This window comes from Cygnus atratus, chromosome 5 (assembly GCF_013377495.2).
Source record: "Cygnus atratus isolate AKBS03 ecotype Queensland, Australia chromosome 5, CAtr_DNAZoo_HiC_assembly, whole genome shotgun sequence".
In the NCBI taxonomy this organism is placed as follows: domain Eukaryota; kingdom Metazoa; phylum Chordata; class Aves; order Anseriformes; family Anatidae; genus Cygnus; species Cygnus atratus.
In genome coordinates, this window is record NC_066366.1 from 55436753 (window position 1) to 55463362 (window position 26610).

The 26610-nt window shown below is 36.9% G+C and overlaps 1 protein-coding gene across 2 annotated transcripts in view; it reads right to left on the reverse strand.

The window, feature by feature from the left end:
* PPP1R13B (protein phosphatase 1 regulatory subunit 13B) overlaps window positions 1-26610 on the reverse strand; it is a 72868-nt gene that overhangs the window by 27755 nt on the left and 18503 nt on the right. For both annotated transcript variants that reach the window (XM_035551274.2, XM_035551273.2), the window contains exons 2-4: window positions 19986-20133; window positions 11637-11756; window positions 10074-10141 (exon numbers count right to left, since the gene is read on the reverse strand). In XM_035551274.2, the coding sequence (XP_035407167.1) occupies window positions 10074-10141; window positions 11637-11756; window positions 19986-20133 (336 nt within the window). The remainder of the gene's footprint in view (window positions 1-10073; window positions 10142-11636; window positions 11757-19985; window positions 20134-26610) is intronic.

Here is a 26610-nt window from a genome sequence, read left to right on the forward strand (position 1 = left end):
AACGCACCCAGAATATTGGGAATTACAGAAAAATACAACTAGTGTGTGCTACCTCCTGATAATCAAGTAAACTTGATATTAACATCACAAATGTAATCTGGTTACTTTATTCATAAATTTGTAATAAAAACAGTATTTTATTTGCACAAATGAACAAACTAAGAGTTTCTTAGAACTGATAAACTTACTTCAGGTACATTACAATTTGCTGAAAAGTCTCACATTATCTATATTTGATAAAACCCTAACATCTTTCCTTAAAATACAATACCTTGTTAACTCCTCCACCTTGCTAATACAAATAGGTAATTCGATATAATAAAGATTTAAAGTCTATTCAGCATAAGCCACAGACTCTAGATTTCCCTTGTTTACTACTGTTTACCCATATTTCTTTCTCAGAAATCTCCCAAGTGAGACTGTCCTCTATTCTGGACAGAGCAGCTAAGGAAAGGCAGAACATAATTACACAAAACAAAAATTAAAAGAACGTTAAAACGGATTTTCAAAATTACAGTTGGATTTAAGTATATATTGAAAACCTGCTACATATAGAATAAACTGCTTAGAAATGGCTTCTACATTATAGGCAAGTAGTATCTAGAACTCATTATTTAAAATACTACTTTCTACTTTGTCCTTGTAGTCACTGAACAACCACAGAAATCTTAAACTCCTTTGTATTAGCTTGTGTGTCAGCTAAAATACCCAGCAGCTGATTTGAAGCAAGCCTTATACTTCTAACAAAATAAAATTATTTTAAAAGAAATTTTGCATTCATTTAGGAGTAACGGATCGGTTGTGCACACAACTTCAGACCTGTTTATAATTACTCTGAGTAAAAGTATTGGTATTGTAACTAATGAGTCACATTTCAATATACATTGAAAATACATTATTCAAGTTTCTTTAAAAAATAGTCTTGGAACTGTATGTTTGTGGGTCTTTAGGAAAAAAAGATCTTTTTAAAGAAAAACATTATTTTGATAGGCTAGCTCATTATGGTTAAGATGCACTTATATGTCAGAATAACATGTTTAGTAACAAATACATGTTTATTCCTCTCTTAAGTAATGGTTTCACTGCGAAGTTGTTCTGTGGTGCTGTAATATTGTTTATATGAGAACAACAGAACAGGACATTTCCAAAACACAGAAGTACTGAAAATAAATATCCTGTTTAGTGTAGTGTTGCACATGCAACAAAACTAAAGTTGCTAAAAACAAAAGTTGACCATGATACTTAACTAAAAAAAAAAGTTTTTTCATAAGGTCTTATAACGTAAAAATGATAGCAAAATCATCGATCAGAATCTGATTTACTCAAAATTTCATTTCAGAGATAAGGAGTAACAAAAAACCAAGATGGTCTGTGTTCTGGTCATGTGACAACGAAACCCACAATCACTTAAACAAGCGCAAAAGCAATACAGTATTTAAATAACATCCACTAAAGTGTAAAACTTTGGAAAAGTAATGAATTACCTGTTTGCTATTTTCCCATGTAATTGTAAGAGAGCACATCTTTATTTTGCAGCACTGCCCATCAGCTGTAAACACTTGTGTTGCTTCAGCACGTTCCAACTCCATCTTTCTGTTATTTTCTGTCTACACTTAATTGCTTAACTGTCCGCTGTGAGCAAACCCAGCCAACAACTATACCCATCTTATGCATTCTTGTATGGCTTTTTGCCTCAGTGCAATCAATGGGAGGTAGGATATTTTTAAATATTATTCCATATGAAATAAATGTTTCCCCAATCATTTATCAATATGAAAAACTGTCTCTCTGCATTCATCAACAATCAGCTAACGGAAAAGGCTAGTGGATTTTGCCAGCAGTGAAAGACCTAATCACTGCAAGATCAAGCCAGCTGTCAACTATGATCAGCTTGATTCACTGCACTTCTCATATTCAATGGAAAATGTCGAGCAGTACACATTTCTTTCACAGTTATCAGGTTAAACTGCAAATATGAGAATACAGAAAAATTAGCTTTAAAAGGGCAACAAATTATTTGTTCTGTTTTTATTCTTGTAGTATTACAAACTCTGGAAAAAAAATGAATACCGAAAAGATCAGGCAAATCATTACTTTTTGTATTTAATTTCACTGTGACAAAGTGACAAAACTCAAATTTTGAAAGTTCACTTGAAATTTAACAAAGACAGTTTATTTAACTAAGACTGCCTAAGATAAAAAGGCAAACAGTACAGTCAAAATAGAAAAGGTTATTTCCAGAAGACTATCAATCTGTGTTTGCTATAATGCTCTTCACTACCTAGTTTCGTCTTTTTCCTAAATCCTGCATGCAAAAAGATAAATATTTGAGCCAGCAATGAAGCTAAAACATGTATAATAGCATACATCAAGAAGTTTCATGTCAGAGAAGACTGCAGCAAGTCAAAACCTAGAATTCAGGATTTTTAAATACTGAACATGAAAGAAAATACTAAAATCCATTACCAGTTTCTTATGTCTATAAAAATTATAATAGTATGCAAGACAAAAAACATAAAAAGCTGTCATTTACCTTATAAAACTCATGAATTGCATGCAAGTTCACTCTCTCTCCATTCTTTCAAGAAAAGAATTCAAGCATGATTCAGTGCACTTACACAAGAGATCCAGCCAAATGGGTCTCCATAAGGACACTGAAGAACTGTATGTCAAAGCACGATAAAGTGAATATTCCAGCTGCATAAAGAACAGGCTTATTTTTAGCAAGCAAGAAAAGGTATGAGCTATAGAGTAAGATCATCCAGTAAGAATAAGAGAAGAAAAACAAGTTCAACTCCCTTGCTCCTAAATTAGCCACAGGGACTTTCATTTTCTGTACTTTGATGTGAGGAAGACTGCAGGGGAAACAAACCTAAGTACAATTAGATCAGGAGGCAGTTGTGGAGAAACAGAGAAAAGGAAAGGTTCTTTTGCCTGGGAAAAACATAGGGGTGGGAAGTAGGTATGCTAGGTGTCCAAAGGCTGGATGGACAGGAAACTAAATGAATAAGTAAGGTTGCGTGAGAGAAAGGAGGCCAGCACTACATGCGTGCGCACGCACAAAAGCAAACACCACCACACACACATGCTGTGGAAGCACCAGTCTGCAAATGACAGGGCTGCATAAAAGAGATGACTAAAGATGTCCTGAAAAGGAGCAGGTGGCTTTGCAAGTACTGGAAGAGTCTCCTGCTCAGGACTGAAAGATGCTTGGAGAAAGGGGGGACAGTCTGAATTCCCAAGGTTTAACAATTAAAGCTCTTGGAGGTCTGCGCTGACACAATGAATTTTGTAATCTGTCTCCTGTAAGGAAGTACTGAAATAAGGGAAAGGACAAGGTCCATTTTAATTGCAATAACTTCGTATCAAAATACTTGCTTTAACTAGAAGTTATACTAATGCAACTCCAGAAGGATACAACCATGGCAAAGGGCATTAAAATTTACAGCAGCAGTGTAAGGAGTGGGAAAGCAACACCTTATGAGAAGTAACAAGTGAGCTCTTTAGGTAACGTTTATTTTATGACCTAATGTGCATAATGTTACGTGTCAGCTCACACACCCCTATATTCTCAACTATTCTACCTTTATATAAAAGCAAGTTCGGATCTCAATGTGCAGTGACAATTGGAGGCAATTCTCCACAAGCTCTGTTTAGTTCGAAATCTGGAGAAAAGCGTGAATCTTATTAGTCCAAGTTCACTGGATGAGAAATAGGTTAAAACAATGTACCATACTTTCAGGTTAAGCAAACTGGATGGGACTTTTCACCATTCCTCTTCCATGGACATCCACAACTAAGTATTGCTGTAAAACTAAAGAGCCGTGCCTGAGGTCAGACCTGCAGATGTGGGAACTAAAAGTGTAAACTGAGTAAATGCTGCAGTTTAGGTCTTTCCTCACCTGCGAAACAGGAAGCCACCCGTTGGCTTCCAGACTAGCACATCATTATTCCCTGTAACCTCCTGCACGGAACTGTCTTCTGATGCCCAGAACAGCAGAACTACTAAACCCCGTAAATGCTACAAGGCCCCAATACTCAGAGAACAGAGAAGGAACAGGGAGAGCTGAATGGAATTTAAATTAATGAGAAGGCGGCAGACAAACAAGAAAAGGTAAAAATATATCCATACACGTGGAAAAAAAGTGAATAAAAAGCACAAATCTCTCTCATATCCATCTAAGTAGATACTTGGTATCTAGATCTATAGAGGTGAAAAATTATATAAATATATAGAGAAGACATGGAGGGAAACAGTCCCTTCACATGTTCCAAGTAGGTTTCCTTTTCCCAATAAGAGAAATTATCTTTAGATTCCTCAAAACACATGAAGTTAGATATTAAGAGCTAATGTTAGTCATAAACTAATGCCATATTAATTAAAATTATAATAGGAAAATGGTCACATAGTAAATAAAAATGTGATGATTATTTTCATCAAGTGTAAGCATCTAGTAACTTCATCCACTATAAACTGGAATACATTTGAGAAATCACAGGACCCGTCAAAACACTGCTCATGACATTCTAAATCCCAAAATGATGCAATTTTGCCTAAAAAGCTTACAAAAAGCCTCAGAGTAAAATACCAGATCAGGAGCATCTGAATTTCCTACAGTTTCACAGAAGTTCATTCTATGAGATCACACAGTTATTGAACTTGTACAGATGTTTCCAGACAAACTATCCTTTACTGAGGTGCGAAGAGACTGGGATTTCTAGTCCTGCAAGAATTCAAGAGCTTTTTTTTTTTTTTATTTTGCATCAAAATTAGCTTTAGACTGCCTTTTTTCCCTCATTTAATTCCCCCCCTCCCCTGAAGTTTCTTAGTTGGATTAGCTTTTCTATTTCTTTATTATTACTATTCTTTTTTTGGAAGAGCAAGCCAAAAAAAGCAAGCTTTTAGGAAAATGCTTCAGACTGATCAGATTAATCCTTTTTTTTTTGTTTGTTAAATCTGTTAAGCTGACCCCCAGCTTGAAGTAGATGTCTGAACTGAAGGTGCAGGTAGAGGCTCCCCTATCTAACAAGTAAAAAGAATTTTAGGAATGAATGTCTTAGACCAGTGAACACCCTTGGTAAATAGTGACATATACAACAAATCTGGCTCTTTAACAAAAGCAACACACAAAATTGCAGCAGAAAATTGGGAAGCCTTGGATCTGATTTAATTAGCAGCTTTTTACAAGGTCAAAATGTTCCAGGAAGGCTGCATGAAAGCTTCCTCAGGAAAAAAAAAAAATGAAAAAAATCCCAGCAAATTGCTAGAATTCCTTGTGTCATCTTTTAATGAAATTATTTGCTTAGACTATGCTATGAGACCCCTGAAAGTATCTAGATTTCCATGACTGACACTGTAATTTGCTCATTTTAAACAAATAACACTAAAACTTGCCTTATGTGTATGGCAGCCTCTCCCAAATACACCATTAAATATTACGAACAGAAGTACTTGATACTTACAAGCTATTATCAAATTGTATTTGTAGCTCCCATCTGAAGAGCAATTTCTATTTCAGACTAAGCTCTTTATCCCTCAACATTTCAGATGAGAAACTTTAAGCAATTATGTATAATATATTTCCCTTCTCCTGCGTTTTCTCTTGAGTTTACTACTAAAAAAAACTAACTTGCTTGTTTTTTTCCCCCCTTCACAATTAGATTTTGGCATATCTTTGCCTGACAGGCTATGGAAAGCTGTACAACTAACCTTGTAAAAACTGTTCAGCCATTTCTGAAGCTTATCAGAAGATTGTTAGAACACATTTAAAAAAGTTTAATTGTCTAACTGACAAATCCATGGACAGACTGTATGTAAGATGTTTAATGCCTTTTTATGTGGTTGCAGTTGTATGGATCATATAATTAAAATTAATAAACAACAAAACAATTCCACTGAAGAATTTTGGCACCAGCTATACATCTATCTAAATTCTAAGCCTAGAATTTGACAAGCCTTAACACAGGAACTCAAAAGCAGCGTATATTCTTTGCTACTATTTTCCCTGCAGAGAAACTGATTGCATTGGATGGTTCTGCCAATAAGAGTGTAACTGCTCTCAAGTTAAATCAGTACTACTAGGAGTGCTTTGTGTGTACATAAACGTAGAAGATTTTACCTACTTGTTAATGGAAATTCCATGAGCGTGAAATTATAAGATTCTCCTGATGCTAAAACAATTGGGCTACGTGTTGTAAACCTTCTGCTAAAAGCCTGACTGGAGCCACTTAAACATAAACAGTGAAGTTCACTTCTGTTATCTAACAGCAAAAAAAAAAAAAAAGTTAATTCTCAGCTATATGTATTGGTCATAGTTTCAAGACTGAGAAAATTTAAAGGACTGATATTCCAGTTTGGGGTTTTGGTTTACACTAAAGACAAAAGTTTCCTAGGGAGCAATAAAATCAGATTCTTTGCATTTCTTGGCAAAGGCTTCAGTCAGTATCTATCAAAATAAAAGCACATAGATACCAGTTTCCCTAAATGGGGGTGGGGGGGTGGCAAATTTAATATTAGGATATTAGGAAGAACAAAATGAGTTAAAGAAAGAATGGTACATAAGAGTACAAACTGGTATTTTATTCTCCTTAAGTACATTAACAAGTAGAAAAATAATTTAAATTATGCAATTCCTGCAAATGAGTATCTGCCATCATGTACAGACTGTTTTCACCACACTAACATAGTTCTATTCTGTCCCACGCACTTTTCTTCTATTGTGTCTCTGCACTCCATCCTTTTTTTTCTCCTGAACTGCATTTGCTTTCTTGTTTTCTCGTTTCCAACGAGTTTCTCAAACATTAGATTACCTTTTCACCTGGAAAACTGTCTTCATCAGGTCAGTCCTGTTTCCAGGACTTCTTTATGTAAGACTGTGATCCATTTTTCCTACTGATGACTGATAGGGTGGCTCCCAGTCCCTCTCCTGTGTACCACTGACCTCCAGTGGATAGAACTGTATTTGCTCTTTCTCACTGTTCAGACCACTGTCATTTCTATGGAATGAAGCTTGGATCACGCTAGGATATCTGTAAGAAAACAAAACCCAGCATTCTACGGCCACTGTTTCATGGCCACCAATAAAAGGCAGGAAATGACTAAACGGTAGAAGGACATTTGAAGCCTCAGCATAATGAGGATCACAGAATCTAAAAAAATAAATTTACGTTAAAAGGAGCTTCTCAAAGTAACCTGGTTCAATCAACCCTGCTCAAAGTTGCTCAGATTGCTCAGGACTAAATTAGGTTAAATTCTGAACCTCTACTAGGATGAAATTCCACCGACTCCCGGTAATCTGTTCCCTGTTCCAAAGTCTGACTACTCTCATTGAGAAAAGATTTTCCCTGATATTTAATTAGAATTTCCCTTGTTACAAATTGTGTCCAAATCAAACTGGCTCAGCTACACATGCAAAAAAATGGAAGAGGCAGCTGTTCTCAGAGAAGTGAATCCCTCGAGACACCATCCAGTCTCCCCAGCAAAGGAAAATGTTTAGTTATGTAAGTCTTATCTCCACATAAGTATACCTTCAGGAAAGTGGTGGAAAGAGATCAGGCCCTGATTACAACACAATTCCACTTCCAAGAGGAAAATTGTAAACAAGAGCAAACCCACCAAGAGGTCATTTCAGGAATAAGAGAACCACTCACATAATTTTTCCTTAGACTTTGTTATGTAGATGCAAAGCTCTCAGATGAGCACTTACAGATAAGTATTCTTTTCACAACAAAGCACATTTCACGGTCTGAAGAGACATAGCCTATTCCATTTTTAACATTCAATCTTCATTTAGAAGATTATCTGATAAAATTCATGCATTTATGTAATCTTGTGATGTTAAAAGTTCACTGTTATTCAACTAATTGCTGATCATGGACACAAGACTTTCACAGAATATAAAAAACATCGCATGTGACAAAATACCAATTCATAAAGTTATCCAAGTTGGATTCCAGACAGATTACCCATCATTTTTTCCAAGACTACTGATTCAAACATGAAAGCAAACATGTATCTAAAAGTTTTCTATGCATGTCACACTTCCAACTCTATCCCAAAATTAATAAAAATCAATCATTTCATCATTAAAACAATACACATAGTAAAAATATACCTCAATGCAGACTATTTGGTAAGATTTGAGCTGTCTTCAGTGTTCCATTGGTTTGTATTGATTTTAGGGCTAGTCTAACATTCAGCATGCCAGTAACAATGAATAAGCCTAATGCATTACGTAAGTGTAAGCTGATTAAATCCTTGATCCCGAAGCCACCTCTTTTCCCCCCTCCCCCTCCCATTTAAAACTTGGTACAATTGAAAAATCTGAGTTTTATAACTTTCAGAACCCGATTTATACCATTTATGGCATAAAACCCATCAAAACTTATAATAAAATCCCTTCAGGTCCTTCTCATCTTTTAGTAATTTCAGGAACTTACTAAAAGTATATTTTAAAAATGATCAGTTCCCTAATAATTTTTAGTTTTGTGGCCAAACATATATTTTTTTCAGTATATACTGAATGGCACACAAGTAGCAGCGTTTATCAAGTTACCAGGTCTGAGCTCTACCCATAAAATTAACAGCAAATCAAACTAAACACACAGTTCAGTGCTGCCAAGAAGTACGATTAGAAGGCATACTGCACATGCCAGTTCTGATTTCTAGAAACTGTCATCTCAAATGAAGTATACGAGCTATGAGGAATGGACCTCAGAAGGTCATTAAAGAGTTATGTTCCCTTAGCATACTATAGTTCTATGATCTCACTACATTGTCAATATGACAATGGAAGCAGGATAAACAGATCCATGTAGATGATGTTATCAGCTAGTGTTCTCTACAGAAAAGAAATGTAGAAAGCAATACATGATTAACTGTTTTGAATAGGGAAAAAGATTCCTTCCACTAGCCCCACGTACCATATATAAAACCAGCTGCTAAAAGCTGCAAAGTGACTAAACAGCTGAATGGAAAAAAAAACCCACAACCTACAACTTTTCTGCTGCATGTTTAAATGTACGTAAGAAATTGTAGATGCCAATTATTAGGCAATATACAAGGACAGATTCACTTAACCTGCACAATTGTTTTTAACATTTTAGTTGATTTTTTAAGACATCTCAACTTGAAAAATCTGATTAGTTTTGTTTGTCTTTAAACTTCTTTGAAGCATTATTTTACCCAGACAAAAGAGCTCTAAGGCACATTTAGAAATCAACAGTGTTCCAACATAGACAATACAACTATGAATTGGCGAGCTCAACTCTTCTTGAAATTCAAAAATGTTAAAGAATAATCAACTATACCTATAGTGCCTCAGAAGATGTAGCAAAATGGTCCTGAGTGAATGAGAACAGATTATGGTCTGTTGAGTCTTTATTAGAAGTGAGGATGAGAAAGGAGAGAAGAAAGTAAAGGGAATATCAACTCTGAAACAGGTTTTTAAGCCATGGTAATTTTGAAAGAGATAACCTATATTTTACTTGTAAAAGAGATGATGTTCAAGCCATAATTCACTGAATGCCACCAAACTGGTACTCTGTGCTATGCAATATGTATTTTAAATTAGCAACTTCATAAAATGTTTTTTTTTTTTTTTAAAGGCATAGAAATGAACCTAGTGTGCAAACCAGTATAAAGAGGTGGCTCTGAGGGGTATGTAACCTCTTCTATCAGCGTTTGAAAACATTCCAATCCATAGATACATTTTCATGTTTTACCTTATGAGGCTAAGTCACAAAACCACTATTAGTGAGAAAAAACAATCAAGAAAAGATGCCTGGACAGGCAATACTCTTATGCAAGAGTAATATAGCTGATTTTTTCCTCATACAGGATGAATAAGAGATGAAGGCAGGTGAGAAAATGCAGTAGTTAATGAGACTGATGGCTTCTCATGTCACAGAAGTGAATTTCTTTCTAGGCAGAAAATTTACAGCTGTTCATGAAAATCACAACAGAACAAGAATTAGACATTTTCCACTGGTTCCTACAACAGATTTTGCAAACCAAGAAATTTTAAAACTTAATTATTTGAGTTGATTGAAAACCTGTATGATTTATTACTTACCCCATTCTCTGTACGCTTCTCCACAGGTATGTTTATTCCATTTCTTTGGTTCTGGGCTTGTCGTCCACCTAAAGTAAAGTATCATTTGTAGTATTCGTAGTGCACAGTTCAGTTTTCAACACAACTGGTTCACAGTCTTTAATCTGTACTTTTAACGATTTTTTTTTAAAAGAACATTTTACCTATGAATTTTCATTCTGCTGGTTTTGACTCTCTCATTAGGTTACTCTCTGTATGCAGTGGAGTCAGCAGAAATATGACATTACTCCACAGACTTCCTCTATTAAAGGTATATACATGTAGGCCTAATTTTCTGACGTGTTTTGGCAATGATATTATGAAAGGGAATGTACTGAGCATGACTACTAAAGTTTCATACTTCTGTGTCCACAAGAAGTAGCTCCACTAATGTACTATAAGTTAATATATTAGAGGAAGCTTCTACAATGCCTTGTAAACAACTTTATTCTACAAATTGATCCACAGGTCAATAATGAATTAAAAGGCTCACATGCATGCTTCAGAAGGGACATTTTCTTTGTACATGTAAATGTGGCTTCAGGTGTATCTTGAATTTCTTAACATACTTTAAATTGGAATCGCCCAAAGGATGACTAAGTATTTTACAAAGTATCTAATTAACATATGTGCAAATCCTTATATATTAATGGACTTGCTACTTCTGGCACTCAAAGCAACCAGCAGCCACTTAGAGATATGAAGAGAAACCCCAGCTCAAAGCAATAAGGACTTAGCCAAAACTTGAAATTTGGTTGTCTGAAGTAGTCAGGTTAGATGAATGAGTGAGGATTGTCGGAGCATGCAAATATACAACTTACTTTGAGTTTCCTTTCCTCTCTCTCAGGCAGTCTGAGAGCCATAAAGTATATAATGCACAGCCTCAAAAATCTTCTCATAAATTAAGTAGTCTACACTAGTTAGATCAGAAAATTGAAATACTTTTATTTTTATCCCAGTCTTTAAAGAAAGCCCCTAATGTAATATGACATTGTTTTATATAAAGACTTTTTCTGCAGAAACAAACAGACCAGGGATTTTTCAAGGTGTGAATTATTGCTACCAATAAATATATCTACAGAAAGTACAGAGAAAGTAAAGCTTGTGAGACCTCTGCTGATGATGTCTGTAAAAGAGATTTGTTTCTAAAGGATGCAAAGTAGTTTACTGAATTTTTTTTGTGGGTGCAACAAAGAGCAGGAAGTCAGGAAGAACAATCCCACCCTCACAAAAACATTGTGACTTTCTCTCAACAAGCAAAAACGCATTAAGTCTCTCATCTTCACTCACATTTTTGGATCAGTACTAAGCAGAATAGAAACCATTCTTACTACAAAAGCATTACTCAGATTGATAGAAATTATTCTAGATAAGGGAATTTGAGAACAATCAACGTGACATTGAGCAATGTTCAAAAAGACTTTGGTATAAGGAAGTTGTATTGCCTATATCTACCAAAATTTACTCAAACAATTGATATTTGAAATCACTTCAGAAAACATTTTAGATATTTAGGTAACAGCATTATAAGGTAAGTGTACTTACTCTGTTCATTACTTTCAGCTGGCGATTCCTCATGACGAAGAAAAAATTTCACCTCTTCCCTCCGGGGACCCCATTTCTGCAGGTGGTCATACATCATATGATCAAAGGGTATGGGACGTTCTAAAAACGATAAAAAATAACCAAATCTATCAACTGTTTTAAGTTAAGCAAAGTTTTATAGAACATTAAAAATAAGAATGTCTTTTGTAGTAATTCAGTCCATCCAATGTGTTTTTACTTATGCAAAGTCGAAGAAGCAAGCATACACCAACAGGAAGTAGTAGCACTGTGTTAAAAGCTTGCCTATCACTATAACACAGGTCACTGCTTAGCAGCAGTACATAACCATACATGCAGAGCCATACAAAAACTAAGTGTCTACAAACCTTAGTTTAGCTATATCAGGAATTCTTCATCACAACCTTTTTCACAATGCTGATCTTTGCACCTTTGCTCCCCAACAGCAGATGGGTATTTTGCTCTATTATGCAGATGATTCATTCAGTTTGAACCTCAGGGCTTCCACAGACTAAAAACCAAGTCATTGTATTGACATTTCACCTACTAAGAACTTGGGTGGGTACTTCTACTCCAATACACTAGGCTGGATGTTAACTTCTAGTACACGTGAAATTATTGGTAAATCTTTGAAGAGATAAAGGCTGTTCTACACAACAATAAGTCTTTGTTTTCCCCAGAAGAAGTGTTGAACATCCTCATAGTACAGTTATTTCTTCAAAAGCAAATCTTCTATTACTAGGATGCTATGCACTATGTATATAGTATTTCAAAATGAGTATGTATTTCAAAAGAAAAATCTTCACGGTTTCTATAATTATTGTTGAACTTATTTTGAAGTACTTTGGCTAAAAGTAAGAAAAAGCTTAAGAGCTTCCTAATACTAAACACAGTATTAAGAGATCTCTCCTGATCAGAATACAACAAATGACACAGTGACATTAGAAAAGATCTAAATTAGTCGTCCTACATACACTTCATACAAGCCACTGTTACTACAAAAAACAGGCTTGGATGGAAACCAGAAGGTGGAGTTTGCATTCTTCATTGTTAAAAGGAAAATCCTTTCTGTCCCCAAAACTCAAACCACGCGATCTCCTACCAAGCAGGACACTGCCAACAATGTTAGCCATTTCATATTTAACCCATTTGATGCAAGATGACAAAAATGATACAAAGATATAACAGATACCTTCAAGAAAGCTTAGAAGGAAGGATTAAAGGAAAAAACAAAAGACAAAACACATTACAAGCTACCTTTTTTTTTTTTTTATAATGAACTGTGTAAATGTATACACATGTTGACACTACTGGGATACTTTATTGTAGTATTTTGAAGACAATGCATTTGGATCACTTGATTCAAAATATATTTAATACTGCAACCGTCTTGTGAAAAATCTGTCTTGTCAAATACCTTGATCTCACCAATGCCTTGCTAAGATCTTCCCAATATACAAATAAGCACACCCTAAGGCACTGTATTTTAAACCATTTAAGAAAACAAAAAGCCAAGACCGTGTCCCATTCTACATTAGTCATTTCCTTCAAATCAAGCAGAATTCCAAGAAAACTATGCCTTCCAGGGAAAGTCATTTTCAGCTAGAACTAGACGAAATGTTTTACGTTGAAGATACAGAAATACCATGATCCAATACAATGGATTTTATGATAAGATCAGACAAATTCACATACTAGAAGGTACAGCAAAAAGATAACACTATAATTATATTGTTATTGGATAATATCTGGTATGTAACTGGTATATTTCTTTTCTATACACAGTAGCAAGCTTTTAGGAAAATTCAGTTATTCAATTTCATTCAATTCTACAGTTATTTCAAAAGTATCAAATACAGCTCTGCAAATGCTACCACAGTTTGGGTTTTGGAGAAAATTTCTTAAGCTTGGATTGTCAGATAGTCTTTTGCTTTTTTTCCCCCCTTCTCTTTTTAAGAGGGAAGTGGTGTGTTTTTTTTTTTTTCCATCTGAAAACTGCAAAACTGATTAAAAATACTCTGCAGAGGAAAACACCTCTAGGGCACCTCCTCAAAAAAAAAAATCTCCATATGCTTTTTCCTTATTCTATTTCCAGTCTTTTTACACTGTGTATAGCCAGGGATACAGATAAAATGATACTGATTATAGTAGGCATCAAAACACAAGAAGTCGTCTCTGGAATGATCACCTGTCCACATGGGCCTGTCTCCTCTTTCCAGTACCAGCAAGCAGTATTTGCTTGTGGAAGCAGCGTAAGAAATAGAATAAGCAAAACCTGATCCTTTCCCTAATCTACCCTTCTAGCTTCCAAGTCACACCTTGAGAGACTTCCTAAGATCAAGCAAAATCCCATGTCATCAGCCCCATGTTCGATATCCAGGGGTTCTGTCCTCTACAGGTGCCTATGCCAATCCTGTCAGATCCCTTGAGCTTCTGGCATCCTGTGACAATGAGTTCTACAACTTAAACAACAGGGGTGCTTCTTCACACAATGTAATTAAATTATGACAAGAAAAGACTTAATTGCTTGTCCTTAAATATTCATGTTTGGAGCTGATCACTTTTCATTTTCTCCATACCTCTTAACTTCATAGAATCACAGAACATCCTGAGTTGGAAGGGACCCACAAGGGTCATCGAGTCCAGCTCCTGGCTCTGCACAGAACCACCCAAAAATCAGCCCCTGTGTCTGAAAGCGGTGTCCAAACGCTGCTTGAACTCCGTCAGGCTCAGTGCCATGACCACTGCCCTGGGGAGCCCGTCCCAGTGCCCGACCACCCTCTGGGTGCAGAACCTTTCCCTAACCCCCAGCCTGACCCTCCCCTGTACCAGCTCCATGCTGTTCCCTCGGGTCCTGTCGCTGTCCCCAGAGAGCAGAGCTCAGCGCCTGCCCCTCCGCTCCCCTCGTGAGGGAGCTGCAGGCCGCCATGAGGCCTCCCCTCGGCCTGCTCTGCTCAGGGCTGAACAAACCAAGGGACCTCAGCTGCTCCTCGTACATCCTCCCCTCCTCCTGCATTCTCCCCTCCAAGCCTTCACCATCTTCGTAGCCCTCCTTTGGGCACTCTCTAGCAGCTTTTTTTTTTTTTCCCCTTTATTTATCCTTGGCTATTCGCAGTGTAAAGAGAGCTTCAAGCATTCCGATATTTCTGGACTGGTCTTTGAAGGAGAAAATAGTTCTAATGGAATGGAAAAATAGGGAAGCAAAAGAGAAGCAAAACAAAAAGAGCAGGCAGAAGAATGCAACAGTGACCCATATAATCCCATTATCCAATATGCGCAGGATCAAGTTTAGAGAACAGGCAATAAAGCATATATTTTGAAAACCACTCAGCTAATATACAATGAAATATCTACAGTTATTTGCAGAGACAAGCTATTCAATTTCAGAATTATCCAATAAAATACCTTTCTGAAGGTTAGAAGAAACATACTATTCTTCTGTATTACATTCTTGACTATTGTCAGTGTGTTACTACTACATTTACTGCTAATGCTTCTGAAGATTTTTCAGAATTCATAATCCAAACAAATAAAAAAATACCCTTGTGAAGCCCCTGTAATTCATTTACTATTTAGTGTGCACGCTGGATCCCATTTTTTTCTTAGATTAAAAGAATTTTACACGACTCCAAGTACAGAGATTAACACAATGCAGCCACAGTTAGCTTCAACTGCTTTCAGTGGGGAAGGGTTATTTAAAACACAAATGAATTATATTCATCAGCCAACTCCTTTCCTAAAAAAACGGAAACGGACAATAAACAAAAACCAAAACACCGTATTTAAAAACACAGAAGCTTTTATTTTCCTTTCCTTGTACCTCACTCAAATGGACTCCCAAGAAACATTGTAAATAGTGTCTGTAAATACAAGGTTAAGGTCAGGAGCTTATTAAAACTCAGTTCTTAAAAAGGAATTTTAAAAACATGATTTTCAGGTTTTTCAGCTCCTAGAGTGAGGTAAGATTTCAAGTGCCTTCAAGCACGTCCACTAAAATTGCAGCAAGAATCTTCTAAAGACCACAATGGGTAAAGTACCTAAAGGGCTTAGTTCATAGACTTTAGGACACAGAAGATCTGAAGCTTTAGGAATTTTTCCTAAATAAAAAGACTGTCAGCTAAATATAGTAAGTAATGATGCTTGATAACGAGTACCAAGAAACTGGATGTCTGAACAGGGTTGGGCTAATTCTGGAATGGTGAGGAGTGGCTGCAGCATGGCTGCTGGTTAAGCAGGTCTCCCTTTACTTGTAAGGCCCTGATCCTAGGAGCTTTAGGAGCTTTTCAAAATAAAAAGATCCTGTTTACATCACAGACTTGAAGAATCAAAACTAGTAGTTTTCAGACATGACCATGGAGAGAAATGGGAAAGATTTTCTATTACTTTTGCAATACTTTCACCAAAACAATTTGGAATATGCAGCCCTAAATTACAGAGCAAGCTGCAGCAGTACTGAAACAGAGAGATGAAAAATGACGTAGTAATCATTTGTAACAACTTAGGCACATGAAAGAGACTCGGAAAAGAAAGAGGAAGAGGAAAGGGACATTAACATTTGACACAAGAAACAAAGAGTTGAAGTCCCCATTCCTTCCTTCAGTTTAAAGCCTTTAAACCTCAAAAAATTGGAGGTAGAAAGCTTGATCTTACATTTACTGAAAGTTAGGGTAGCACAAAGGAGCATTTTCTGGAAATACTTGCTCTTTAAGAATAAAAAAACACTTCAGTTAAATGTTTTCTAGTTGTTACAGCTTTAAACATATTTGTCAGTAATTGCACAAACAGAAGAAAAAAGGTGAAATAGGAGAATGGATATGGACTAGTAATTAATAGGATGGATCCCTATGATTTAACAATTTAAAAAAAATTATTTCTATGAAAAGTCAAGTGAAAAAAAATGTGATCTATGTATACATTCAAAATTACTTGCAAAAACTCTTCGATTTTTAGTTAGACAAAAATTCTGAAAGATTAACTTGAGAAATGAGCTAAACACCTTTCCTTTGAAACAAAAGTTTTGAGGTTGGGCGAGTTTTAGCTATCCAAAGACCAAAACACAGATACAGCATCAATGTTTCAATAGAGAATTGCAAAAATCTTTCTGTTGAAACTATATATCTTATATTTAAAACAGAGTAATTTTTAAGCTTCGGAATTGGTTTTTATTCCGATTACATGTATTCTGTTGTCTGTAATAAAAATGTGTTTATGCCTGCTATACAGAAAACCAGAATACAAAGTAATGGATTATGTCCACAGCTGGAAGTTCACTGTAAGATCAGAAAAGTACCTTTACCTACGCAGGTTTGCAGTTGTGTACTAGAAGTGTTTTTCCATTTCTTTCACAGTCACTCACGTCTATGCTATAATTAAATTCAGAAAGACCAACAATATCAATTGCTAAAGGTCATCCCAGATGTAAATGAAGTGGATAATTGAGTAACGGACAGATTTAAAAGCTTGAAATCCATTTTCTTTTGAAACGCACTACAAGTTCCCAGCATCATACCTATCTTTTGACCTCCTTACCCACCATGACTTGCAATAGCTGGGGAACACGGAAAAATATGTTTTTCTTTCCTCCTGCCATAGCCTGAGAAATCCATGCAAAGCGAGGAAACTTCAAACTTAGTAAGCATAAGGTGCTACAAAATTCACTGACATATCAGGCACAAATGCTGTTGCCTTTTTTCAGCTATTAATCACCTAAAGAAACCAGAGAAGAATACGAACAGAGAATGAAAAACTAAAACCAAATGCACGTAAACCGAACACTTATGCCATGCAACTTCAAGAAGAATCAGTTTCTTAATTGTAATACAAATGATTCCCAATCTGTTTTGCAACTCTTAGGAAGCTCCTCAACCATTTCCTTATCATGCAACAACAGAGAAAAAACTAACAAAAATACTCTTCCACTGGCACAGTATACAGCAGTTTCATTGCAAATTGCTTCCCACTTCCCACTCCAAACCAATGGTTTGAGTTGTTTGTTTTAATTTCTTAGTCTTGTATTTTCTACACCAGATCTCTGCTCCTGGCTAGAATTATTTTTAAAAACTGCAGTGGAAGGAGCTTAATTTAGCTCCCAGGAGCAGCTGAAGGAAAATCATCACCCCACCCTCTTGAAAAGAAATTTCAAGTTGTTTCACTGAGAAACTTACGTATCGACAGACTTTGGGGCAAGAAGTTGAGACCACCAACATGCAGATTTTACAACACTATCTATCCTACATCTAAGAAAAGCAAACAAAATGCTTGTCCTGAAATTCCTGTCAGACAGACTTAAAAACAGTGTGCAGGACATTTTTTTTTTGCTGACAGCACAGGTCTGTTTGAGAGCTCCAGGAATGTAAGCACGTATTTCATTTATTTATTTATTTTTTATTCCCTCTAGTACTGTCTGTTGCATACTTTCAGTGGAAGATAATCCATACACTTATCACCTCAGGTAAGATAGATTTGTGTGAGCACCTTTGTTTCAGTTTAAAACCCAAACCAACCAAAAATGCTATAGTGACTGCAACACCTATATCTCCATTGAGTAACGGGACCAAAAACACACAAATCACAGGATAGATACCCAAATTTGGTTTTAGTTCCTCCATCACATCTCCTCAGATAAGTTTTATTTCCCATTTCATATAAACTTTTAGCTTCAGATATCCAGCATTTTCAGAAATAGTGTGTTACATCCACAAATAAAATATGTTCTGTTTGAAGTCATTGTAGAAAGTTCATGCTTACATTTGCCAGAATTGCAAGGCATAAGCGTCCGATAAAGACGCTGTGGATCACTGGCTAGAACTTCCAGTCATCTTTTGAAGCCAGCTGACAACATTCTCTGCATTTTTGGGAAGTACACCCTCAAAGTATTGTGAAAGCAGGAGGAGAAATAATACCATATATGTTACACTTTTACAGACCATTGGTTGCGAAGTATTAGGGATAAACAAGTGCGTGCAGATCCAGTTTATAAATTCGTGATACACTTGGCATTTTGACTCTTTGTTACCTAAACTTCCAATTTGAAAAAAAGCCTTCCTTTAAGTTTTATTCTTAAAGACAGTTTTATAAATACAAGCTGAATTTGTATGCCAAGAACTGCAAACATGCTTAGCCTCCCTTCTGCTTACTCTTGCCTAAACTCTACAAATTCCCATCTAATTAGGAAATGGTTTCGAGGCACCTTCTCTCCTTATAAAGTCTTAGAACAGTTAAAAAATGAAAAGATATCCCAGTAGGAAACTATTCTAGATTGCTAATACTTAAAAGCTCCACAGGCATCTGAATAATGCAATAAACTTCTCTTCTTGACAAAATGAATAAACAGCCCCTGAACAAAATATACCCCCTCTATAAAAAATAAGAATTCTGTATCAAGTTACGAACTCATCAAGTCTTTATACAAAATAGATGACAAACAGCTTAAACAGGGCTAACCTTAGTAACTGAGGAATAAGAACCTACCTGTTACCCTCACCCATTCACTGATCCTACTCATACGTTGATACACTATCATAACCCGGAAGCTTGTACTACACTTAATTGAAAGAACTCATCTAGAAACAGAATGCATAATAGGGCTTTTTTTTGACATGACTGCTCATCCCACCATTCTGTGAAATAACTACAACACAAATAGAAAACAGGCACTACTACCTGCCCCAAGGGAAGTTATCGAATTTTTGACAGTACACGTTCATGAAGAAGTTGGAGATAATTCTGGCACAATTCTGTATGAAGAACTTCTGTTAGTTACAATCCAGGAGGAAAAACCCATACATATTATATGGTTCTATGATTCTGTTATACCCATTCTTAATTCGCAGGTTGTTATCATGTGGCTAACAGTGAGGAAATAGGATGGGAAAGAATCCAGTTGGTAATCTGCACTCACTTCTCGTATAAGATCGCTGGCATTACAAATTATTTAAATCCTAATCCCATCCTAAATATGCCGTATGCCTATTTGAAATAAATGACATCTAGAAGTGAAAATACAACCATCCTTCCAAAACCCCATTTTATTTTTAAAAGGCAGATCCTGAATACTTTATGTAATTTGAAGATCTGAAATACAGAAGACTAACACATCTTACACATGCCTTTTATCAAATACTCCATCCTGAGAAAGGAAAACAAGGAGAAAAAAATATCAAGATTTGCATTAATCTCTACAGATACTAAATACCATGCTCTGCATGACAGTTTGCCAGGAAAAAAATGCTGAAGTACAATTAGAAATTATTAATACTGAAAAGTCAGTCTTACCATTTCTTGTAATTGTTACAAATATTTAAACCAATTTCCACCAAACATTTTGCTCACCGTTTCCACGCCATACTTCAGCCAGATGGCAGCTTCCTTCTCCAGGCTCTTTGCAGAACTCTACTACATCGCGACAGGTTGTTTCTGGTGTAATTGGAACTTCTGTCAAAATCTGCTCATTGTTGCTCAGAAACACGGTTAATATCATCTGAAAGGAAAAAAAAAAGTAGCGGAATATTCAAAAACATGACAAGAATATGAATATGGGTAAGATTTATAAACCCTCTGTAAATGGAACTATATGTTTAAGGTTGGTTAATACTATCATAAAAAAAGTTTTCAGTTTCTTGTAACTTAGCCAAAGATTTAGTCCTTTTGTTGATTTTTTTTTTGATAAGTGTGAACGGAAGGTTTTTCTTTTTGTTGTTGGTGGTTTTTTGTGGGGGTTGGTTGGTAGTGGTTTTTCTTCTCTTTCATTTCAGTTGAAATAGTTTAGTTCTGTCTGACAATGAGGCTGGGAGGGAAGGAACAAGTTTTGCTATATTAGATGTTTTAAATCATAGCATTTAAATGTTGCAAATAAATTAATACTTTGTAAAGTTAAATAAAGCTCCACAGGTGGGCAACCCTTTGCAGTTTGTCTGAAGATCCACTCACATTTAGTTGGATTGCAAGCCTTGGAGTAAAACAGAACAAAACCAGCATACAAACAGGGGAAATAAAAGTGTAACATTTTGCAAGGGGTTGCATTTGTTTAGTTAGTTACTTGCTAGAGGTAAAACCTCTGAAAAGTCAGTTGTTTCCACACTACTTTAGCCCCCACCCTGCGCTTGCTGTGTTGACCAGATCAGATGCACACGCAACCTGCCCGCAGAGGCACTAAGCATGCTCTCCTGACTTGTACTTGTACAACATCAAAGGACTACTTTCCCTCTAGTAACTGCTCCCAGCTATTCCAGTTGGAAAGCTGCCACAAAATAGTTTTTCTTCCCCTCCGCACCTTAACAATATTCAAAATAACTTGACATCAAGGAAAACAGAAAGAAGAAAGAGTACAATCAAACCTATAAAGGAGCAAGCCTAGCTCTAAGAGCTAGCACTAACCTCAGTTGAAGTAAACTTTTGGTCAAATACTTTGCTCCACCTTAAATAAAGGTGTGCAGAAATACACATAGCTGGAGCTACTCCCATCCCTGCTCCTGTTAGCAGATGTACCTTGCTGCAGAGTCAAGCACTCAAAAGTTGCACATCAACTTCACCCACCTCACCCCCTCGGTGCATGTTCTGATATGGCCAATAATAATATATTCGTTTGCTGCACTCCTCTATTAGGGACCTCTGCCTTAAAGAGCGTTCTCAATGAATTTGGTCTGTAGGCCCTTATGGCATTTGCTGCAAAAGCTGGAAGCGTGTCCTTACCAGCTGAGGGGCTTGTAAGGAAACAGAAACAAAACAAACAGCAAAGTCCCAATACAATAATACTAAAAAGATTCATTTTATTCCTGAGTGAGACTGGTTTGAGGACCAGTGAAGGTTGTATTCAGAAGCAAATATTTCTATGTAACACTAAATTCTCAGAAAGATACTTAGCCTTCAGTTTCTGCTCGAAATTAATCAGATACTTTTAACTATTTTATCATTCCCTCACTCTCCGGCACCTCAATTTACCATCAGTATGCTAGTCATGACAACATTCTGTAAACTTAGGGGGATGGAGCAGAGATAATGTGATGTTTAAGACATAGCTACCATAATAGATGTCCCTAATGAATGTGGCAAAATTATTAATTTTGTCTTCCAGAAGGATCTGAAAGAACTTTCTCTGTAAATAAGATTTAATATCACATATTGAACCACAATGATAAAACCTAATTATTTAACAGCTCTTCATTAAATAACCACTTGCCGCTTAACCAGAGTTGTGCTTCAATTTGCATTGGCAGATCTTAAAAAAAAAAACAACACACCTCACATTCAGAACAGTACTCATTTCTGGGACATATTACATGCACCCAACTGGAGATGTGCACTAATAACAGCTAGATACTGAGCAAGAGCACTCCATCCCAGCACTGTCAACTTTAGACGTAAGCACAGGACCAGTCCCAAGAAAGCCCAGGTTCCCAGCCCTCAGTCTCCTCGGCAGACCTCCAGGCAGTTTTAGCCCATCTTTCTACTCTCCCTCAACCTGTCAAGCTCGTATGCCGTATCCTGAAGTTCTCAGAGTAACTGCATTTCAATGCAGGGAGCAGTCATCCAGGGCTGTAAATGTACCAGAACTCACCCCCGAGTTTCTCCAACAGTATCTCTAAAGGGAGCTATTGTAGAGCTAGGATACAACCACAGTTAACAATACAGATGTCTGGAAACCACCTACTGTTTACAGCTCAAATTGTTATTTCTCCACATACGAAAAAAGATCCAAGCACAGTCAATCGTCAGTGGCTGTGGAATCTTTTACACAATAAACGTCTAATACAGATTCTAGTAGTGGAATCTGACCTCATATTTAAGAGGGGAAGAGTCATATACGAACATAAAACACTAGGCTTAGAAGCAACCTTAAGAGGTCATCCGAGCCAGTCTCTTGGCCTCGGGCAGGATCACCTATACCTCCATTATTCTGATGCTTGTTCAACCTGTTCTGAAAAGCCTTTCATGGCGGAAACTCCACAACTTCCCTGAACCATCCAGCCCAGAAATCCAGGATTCCTGCCGTAAGGAAAAGTTCCTTAAAGTCTAGTCAAAACTTTCCTTGCCACTGTTTAAACTAACTAGTTCTTCTCCTAGCCACAGGGGTGATAAACACTTTTTTCCCTTTTTCCTCTGCAGTTATATTCAGGAATACCTAAATTAAAAAGTAATAGCTGTTTAATTTAAACACCACCAGTCTGTCAATTATTAATGCCAGAATTCTGAAATAGTTTCCCCAAAATACTTGATAGTAATTTCAAAATGAAAACCAAGTTTTTATGAGAATGCCCAGGGACACTGGCATTCCCCGAATCAAGAGGAGATACATGCTTCTTCATGGCCTGTCCCAAAGACCTGTTCCCTTGTTGTGAAAGACTAAACAGAACGGCTTAACATCACGTGGCTTCACATGGCTTCCAAGTTTCGATTTTTGTATTGCTGCAAAGATAATAGTGCCCCGGAAAAGTTGTTTCGTGTATTCAAGATTATCTGCCCACATCTGCAGACCAGCTGAAAAAGAAGAAAGGCCTTGGAGGTGCAAGTTATCCCATACAACTCAGTCGATTCTCCATGAATTCAAACCTCAACCACAATATAAACACATGATCCCCCCTCTGCAAGACCAGGCCCAGGTTTGCTGTACCTCCAACGCAACATTTTCGGCTCCCTCAGCTCTCAGCCTGCCCCAGCACTGCCTTCTCCAAAGCATGCTGTCACTCACCTCGCCAGCTGGGGGACAGCCCACGGAAAGGTGTCCCTGTAACGAGGCAGCAAGGTGCTGCAGCCATCATACTACTCCCCAAACTTGTTTAAGTAAGGATTTGTATTTATTTTTAACAGGTGGCTGGAGTAACACCGTGGGAACTGAAACATTGTACTGTGAAACAGATGGCCTGAAGCATACAAAGGAAAACTCAAAATATTGAAAATTATTAACATACTGCAGTATTAATTAGATTTTCGAGTCAGTGTCGTAGCTATCCCTATTTATGGTGAAGGCAGAATAATAATCGGAGGTAATTCATAGTGATAAAATACAAAGAAGCATTGATGGAGCCCGGAAATTTCCTGCTGAAGAATACGAGCGAGGCATATACATGAAATACACAGTACACCCACTGAAGGAAATTAGCGGTATGAAAAAGTGTTCTTAGCCCAAGATTAGGATACAGGGGAAATGGTAAATCCTTCTCACTTCAAATGGATTCCGAACATGAACAATTGCAAAAAAACTAGGTTCTTAAAAGTGAGATCATAACCATAGCAACATTCCAATTCAGTCATCAAAAATCTTGGAAGTATGGCCGCAATGGCACACAGTAAGATCTGCCCAGGACTCGTGAAACGTAACCGCACTGCTTCTAAATCATACTAGGTTTCCACAGCAATACCAAGCTCCAAATCCTACCCTTTCCTCAATACACAGATGTTATCTGTCTGCTACTGTCCTCTGCAATCCCTGGTTCCAAACCTTCCAAACCAATGGCTTTATTCCAGCTTTCATCAATTCCCATCTCTTCCTACTCTTTCTTCTCCACCAACCTCTATTACAGTCCTTCACAGTTTAGGTCTTTTCCACGCCAGATAAGCTGTATCAACCTCACAACCCAACTACTCTGTTATTTCACTCATTTCTCAGCTTACTGGAAAGCTCCTGCTAGGACAGCCTCAAAATCCTCCCAAGATCTTCTCTACTCAATGGAGTCAGGTTGGTGCACATGTTTCTCTTAGGCTGTTGTCTCTGCTTCTCTGTTCCCATCCCAGTTCTCCTCTCCCATCATACTTCCTGGGTTATTTGAAGGGCACACGTAATCATCCCCGCCGTTTCTCATGGAAATAGGGAGGGATAAATCTCAAGATCCTTATCCTCATTTATTATCTCCTCTCTTTCCAAAGCTGGATAATGTCACCCACAAATTTCAACAGGCACCTTCCAGAGCTATGACACAGTTTTATCTGTCCAGACCTGATCTCTTACTGATGAATCTGAAACCCTGACCACCTCCTATTATCTCTCGTGAATGCCTGGCTACCAATTCAAGTTCCACACGGCCGTCACACAGCCCTTACCCAGTTATTTCCAATGACTCCCTGGATTTCATATTCATGGTAACACGAGGATACCTATCATTATGAGCTGTAATACAGGCATCTTTCACCCATTATTTTCTCAGTCTTGTGTCCCTAATCCAGCCGCAGTGCTTCTGTACAATACGTAAGGCATAGCCAGTCTCTCCTATCAATCAGTCCAGCTAATACTCTCAGAGCTCGGAAACGTGCCTATTGGTTTTTCAAGTTTTCACTGGTATGCCTTTTTTTTTTAAAGAAAAGTAACAATGAATAAAAATGATTTTTCAAGGCTATGGCTTTGACCATGTCATCTTTCTGCATTAATTTTTTGGTCTTCACTTCCCAATTGCGACATGGAGTCTTCCTCCCTATTGTTTTTCACTCAGTATCAAGAAACTGATGCCAAATCAGTCCTTTACACCAGCTTCTTTCTACTCTCCATACAGTGAACAGGTGTTTTTATGCTTTCTTCTCTTCTAACTCATCTACCACAGCAAAGGTCCCACAGGGCCACAAGTGAGAGTCCAACATCCCTTGTTCTCTATGAGCTTCTTCAGGCTATCCTGTTTTGCAGCACCAGTTGCACTCCCCTAGTGCAATAAAACTACAAGAACTGCACAAAAACAGAAGAACAGAAGACAGCAGCTGATGCACGTTCTTAGTTGCAAAATTGCCTAGAAAGTTAAGAACTCCAACTTCTGAATGAAGTCTTTTTCCTCACCATTTTTCTGCAATCTTACTAAAAAAATACAATGCTTTTGATCTTCAGCTAGTATCTCAAATTCAGAAGAACAGGTATGTTTTTAATTAGATCCTCTTTAACAACAATTTTCATGGAAACAACAAATACATCTTACTCAAAGATTACCGTATGCTACCAAGACATGAAACACTGGTGCTTCAGTAGAAACAAACTGTACATAAAATCTCTCCATTGCCTTATACCCAAGCTAATTTACTAACTCAGATAACACAATAAATGCTGGCGTTTCAGGCTAACGCAATCCAATATAAGCACACATCTCCTGATACCTTAACTCTAAGAAAATTGAATTATTTAAGCTTTCAGAAAGCAACCAGCAAAGTAATATTTCAGGACATGCTGAAATATTAGGATTTAAAACATGTTAGAGTTGATTTCCACTAATAATATTCATAATATTCAATTAAAAAAAGAGAACCAGTAAGTTCTAGGGATGAAGATGAATTCAACCGATTTTTGCTTTACATACGACTGCTTTTTAACTAAAACCCACGCTTCCACCCAGATACGGGGTTCCTGACAAAAATGGGATCAGAAGACCGTTCCAGTCCTCAAAGGTAACTTACTTTATATCCACAACTACAAAGTCACTTAGAAAAGTCAATCTATGAAAGATTAAAATGAAGATCAAACACCATAGAAAGGGTTAAGAAGAAAAAACATCCTGAGAACATGAAAAACACTTTTTCCCCCACTGTTTTTTCTATCCACTGCTTTCCTTTTCCTGGTATTAAAGCTACAGTGGACAATAGATCTTTTTTGTTAAGAACTTCTGCCATCTTTAGAATTATCTGATTGTGAGTTAAGAATACACTGGATACCTAATAATTTAATATGGCTACACTCACTAGCAGCTGCTGAGTCTTATCAGATTTTTCATTTGCTTTTTTTTCCTTAAATTAACCTAGAAACTTCATTGTGTAAACATTTAAAAAAACAAAACCAATAACCTCCATCTCTTCCAGCAGAAAAGTGATTAGATGCTTCCAAAATACAAAATGTATATTATTAAAACACTGACACACAATGGACTGGAAGTACAGAACAATTCTGGCAGCAAAGCCTGCTTTATTCCCTTTGTTTCGTGGGAATTGGAATACGTTACCTTCTCACCAGGCATCTCCCCCTTAATGAAGCGTTCAAAAACAAAATCCATTC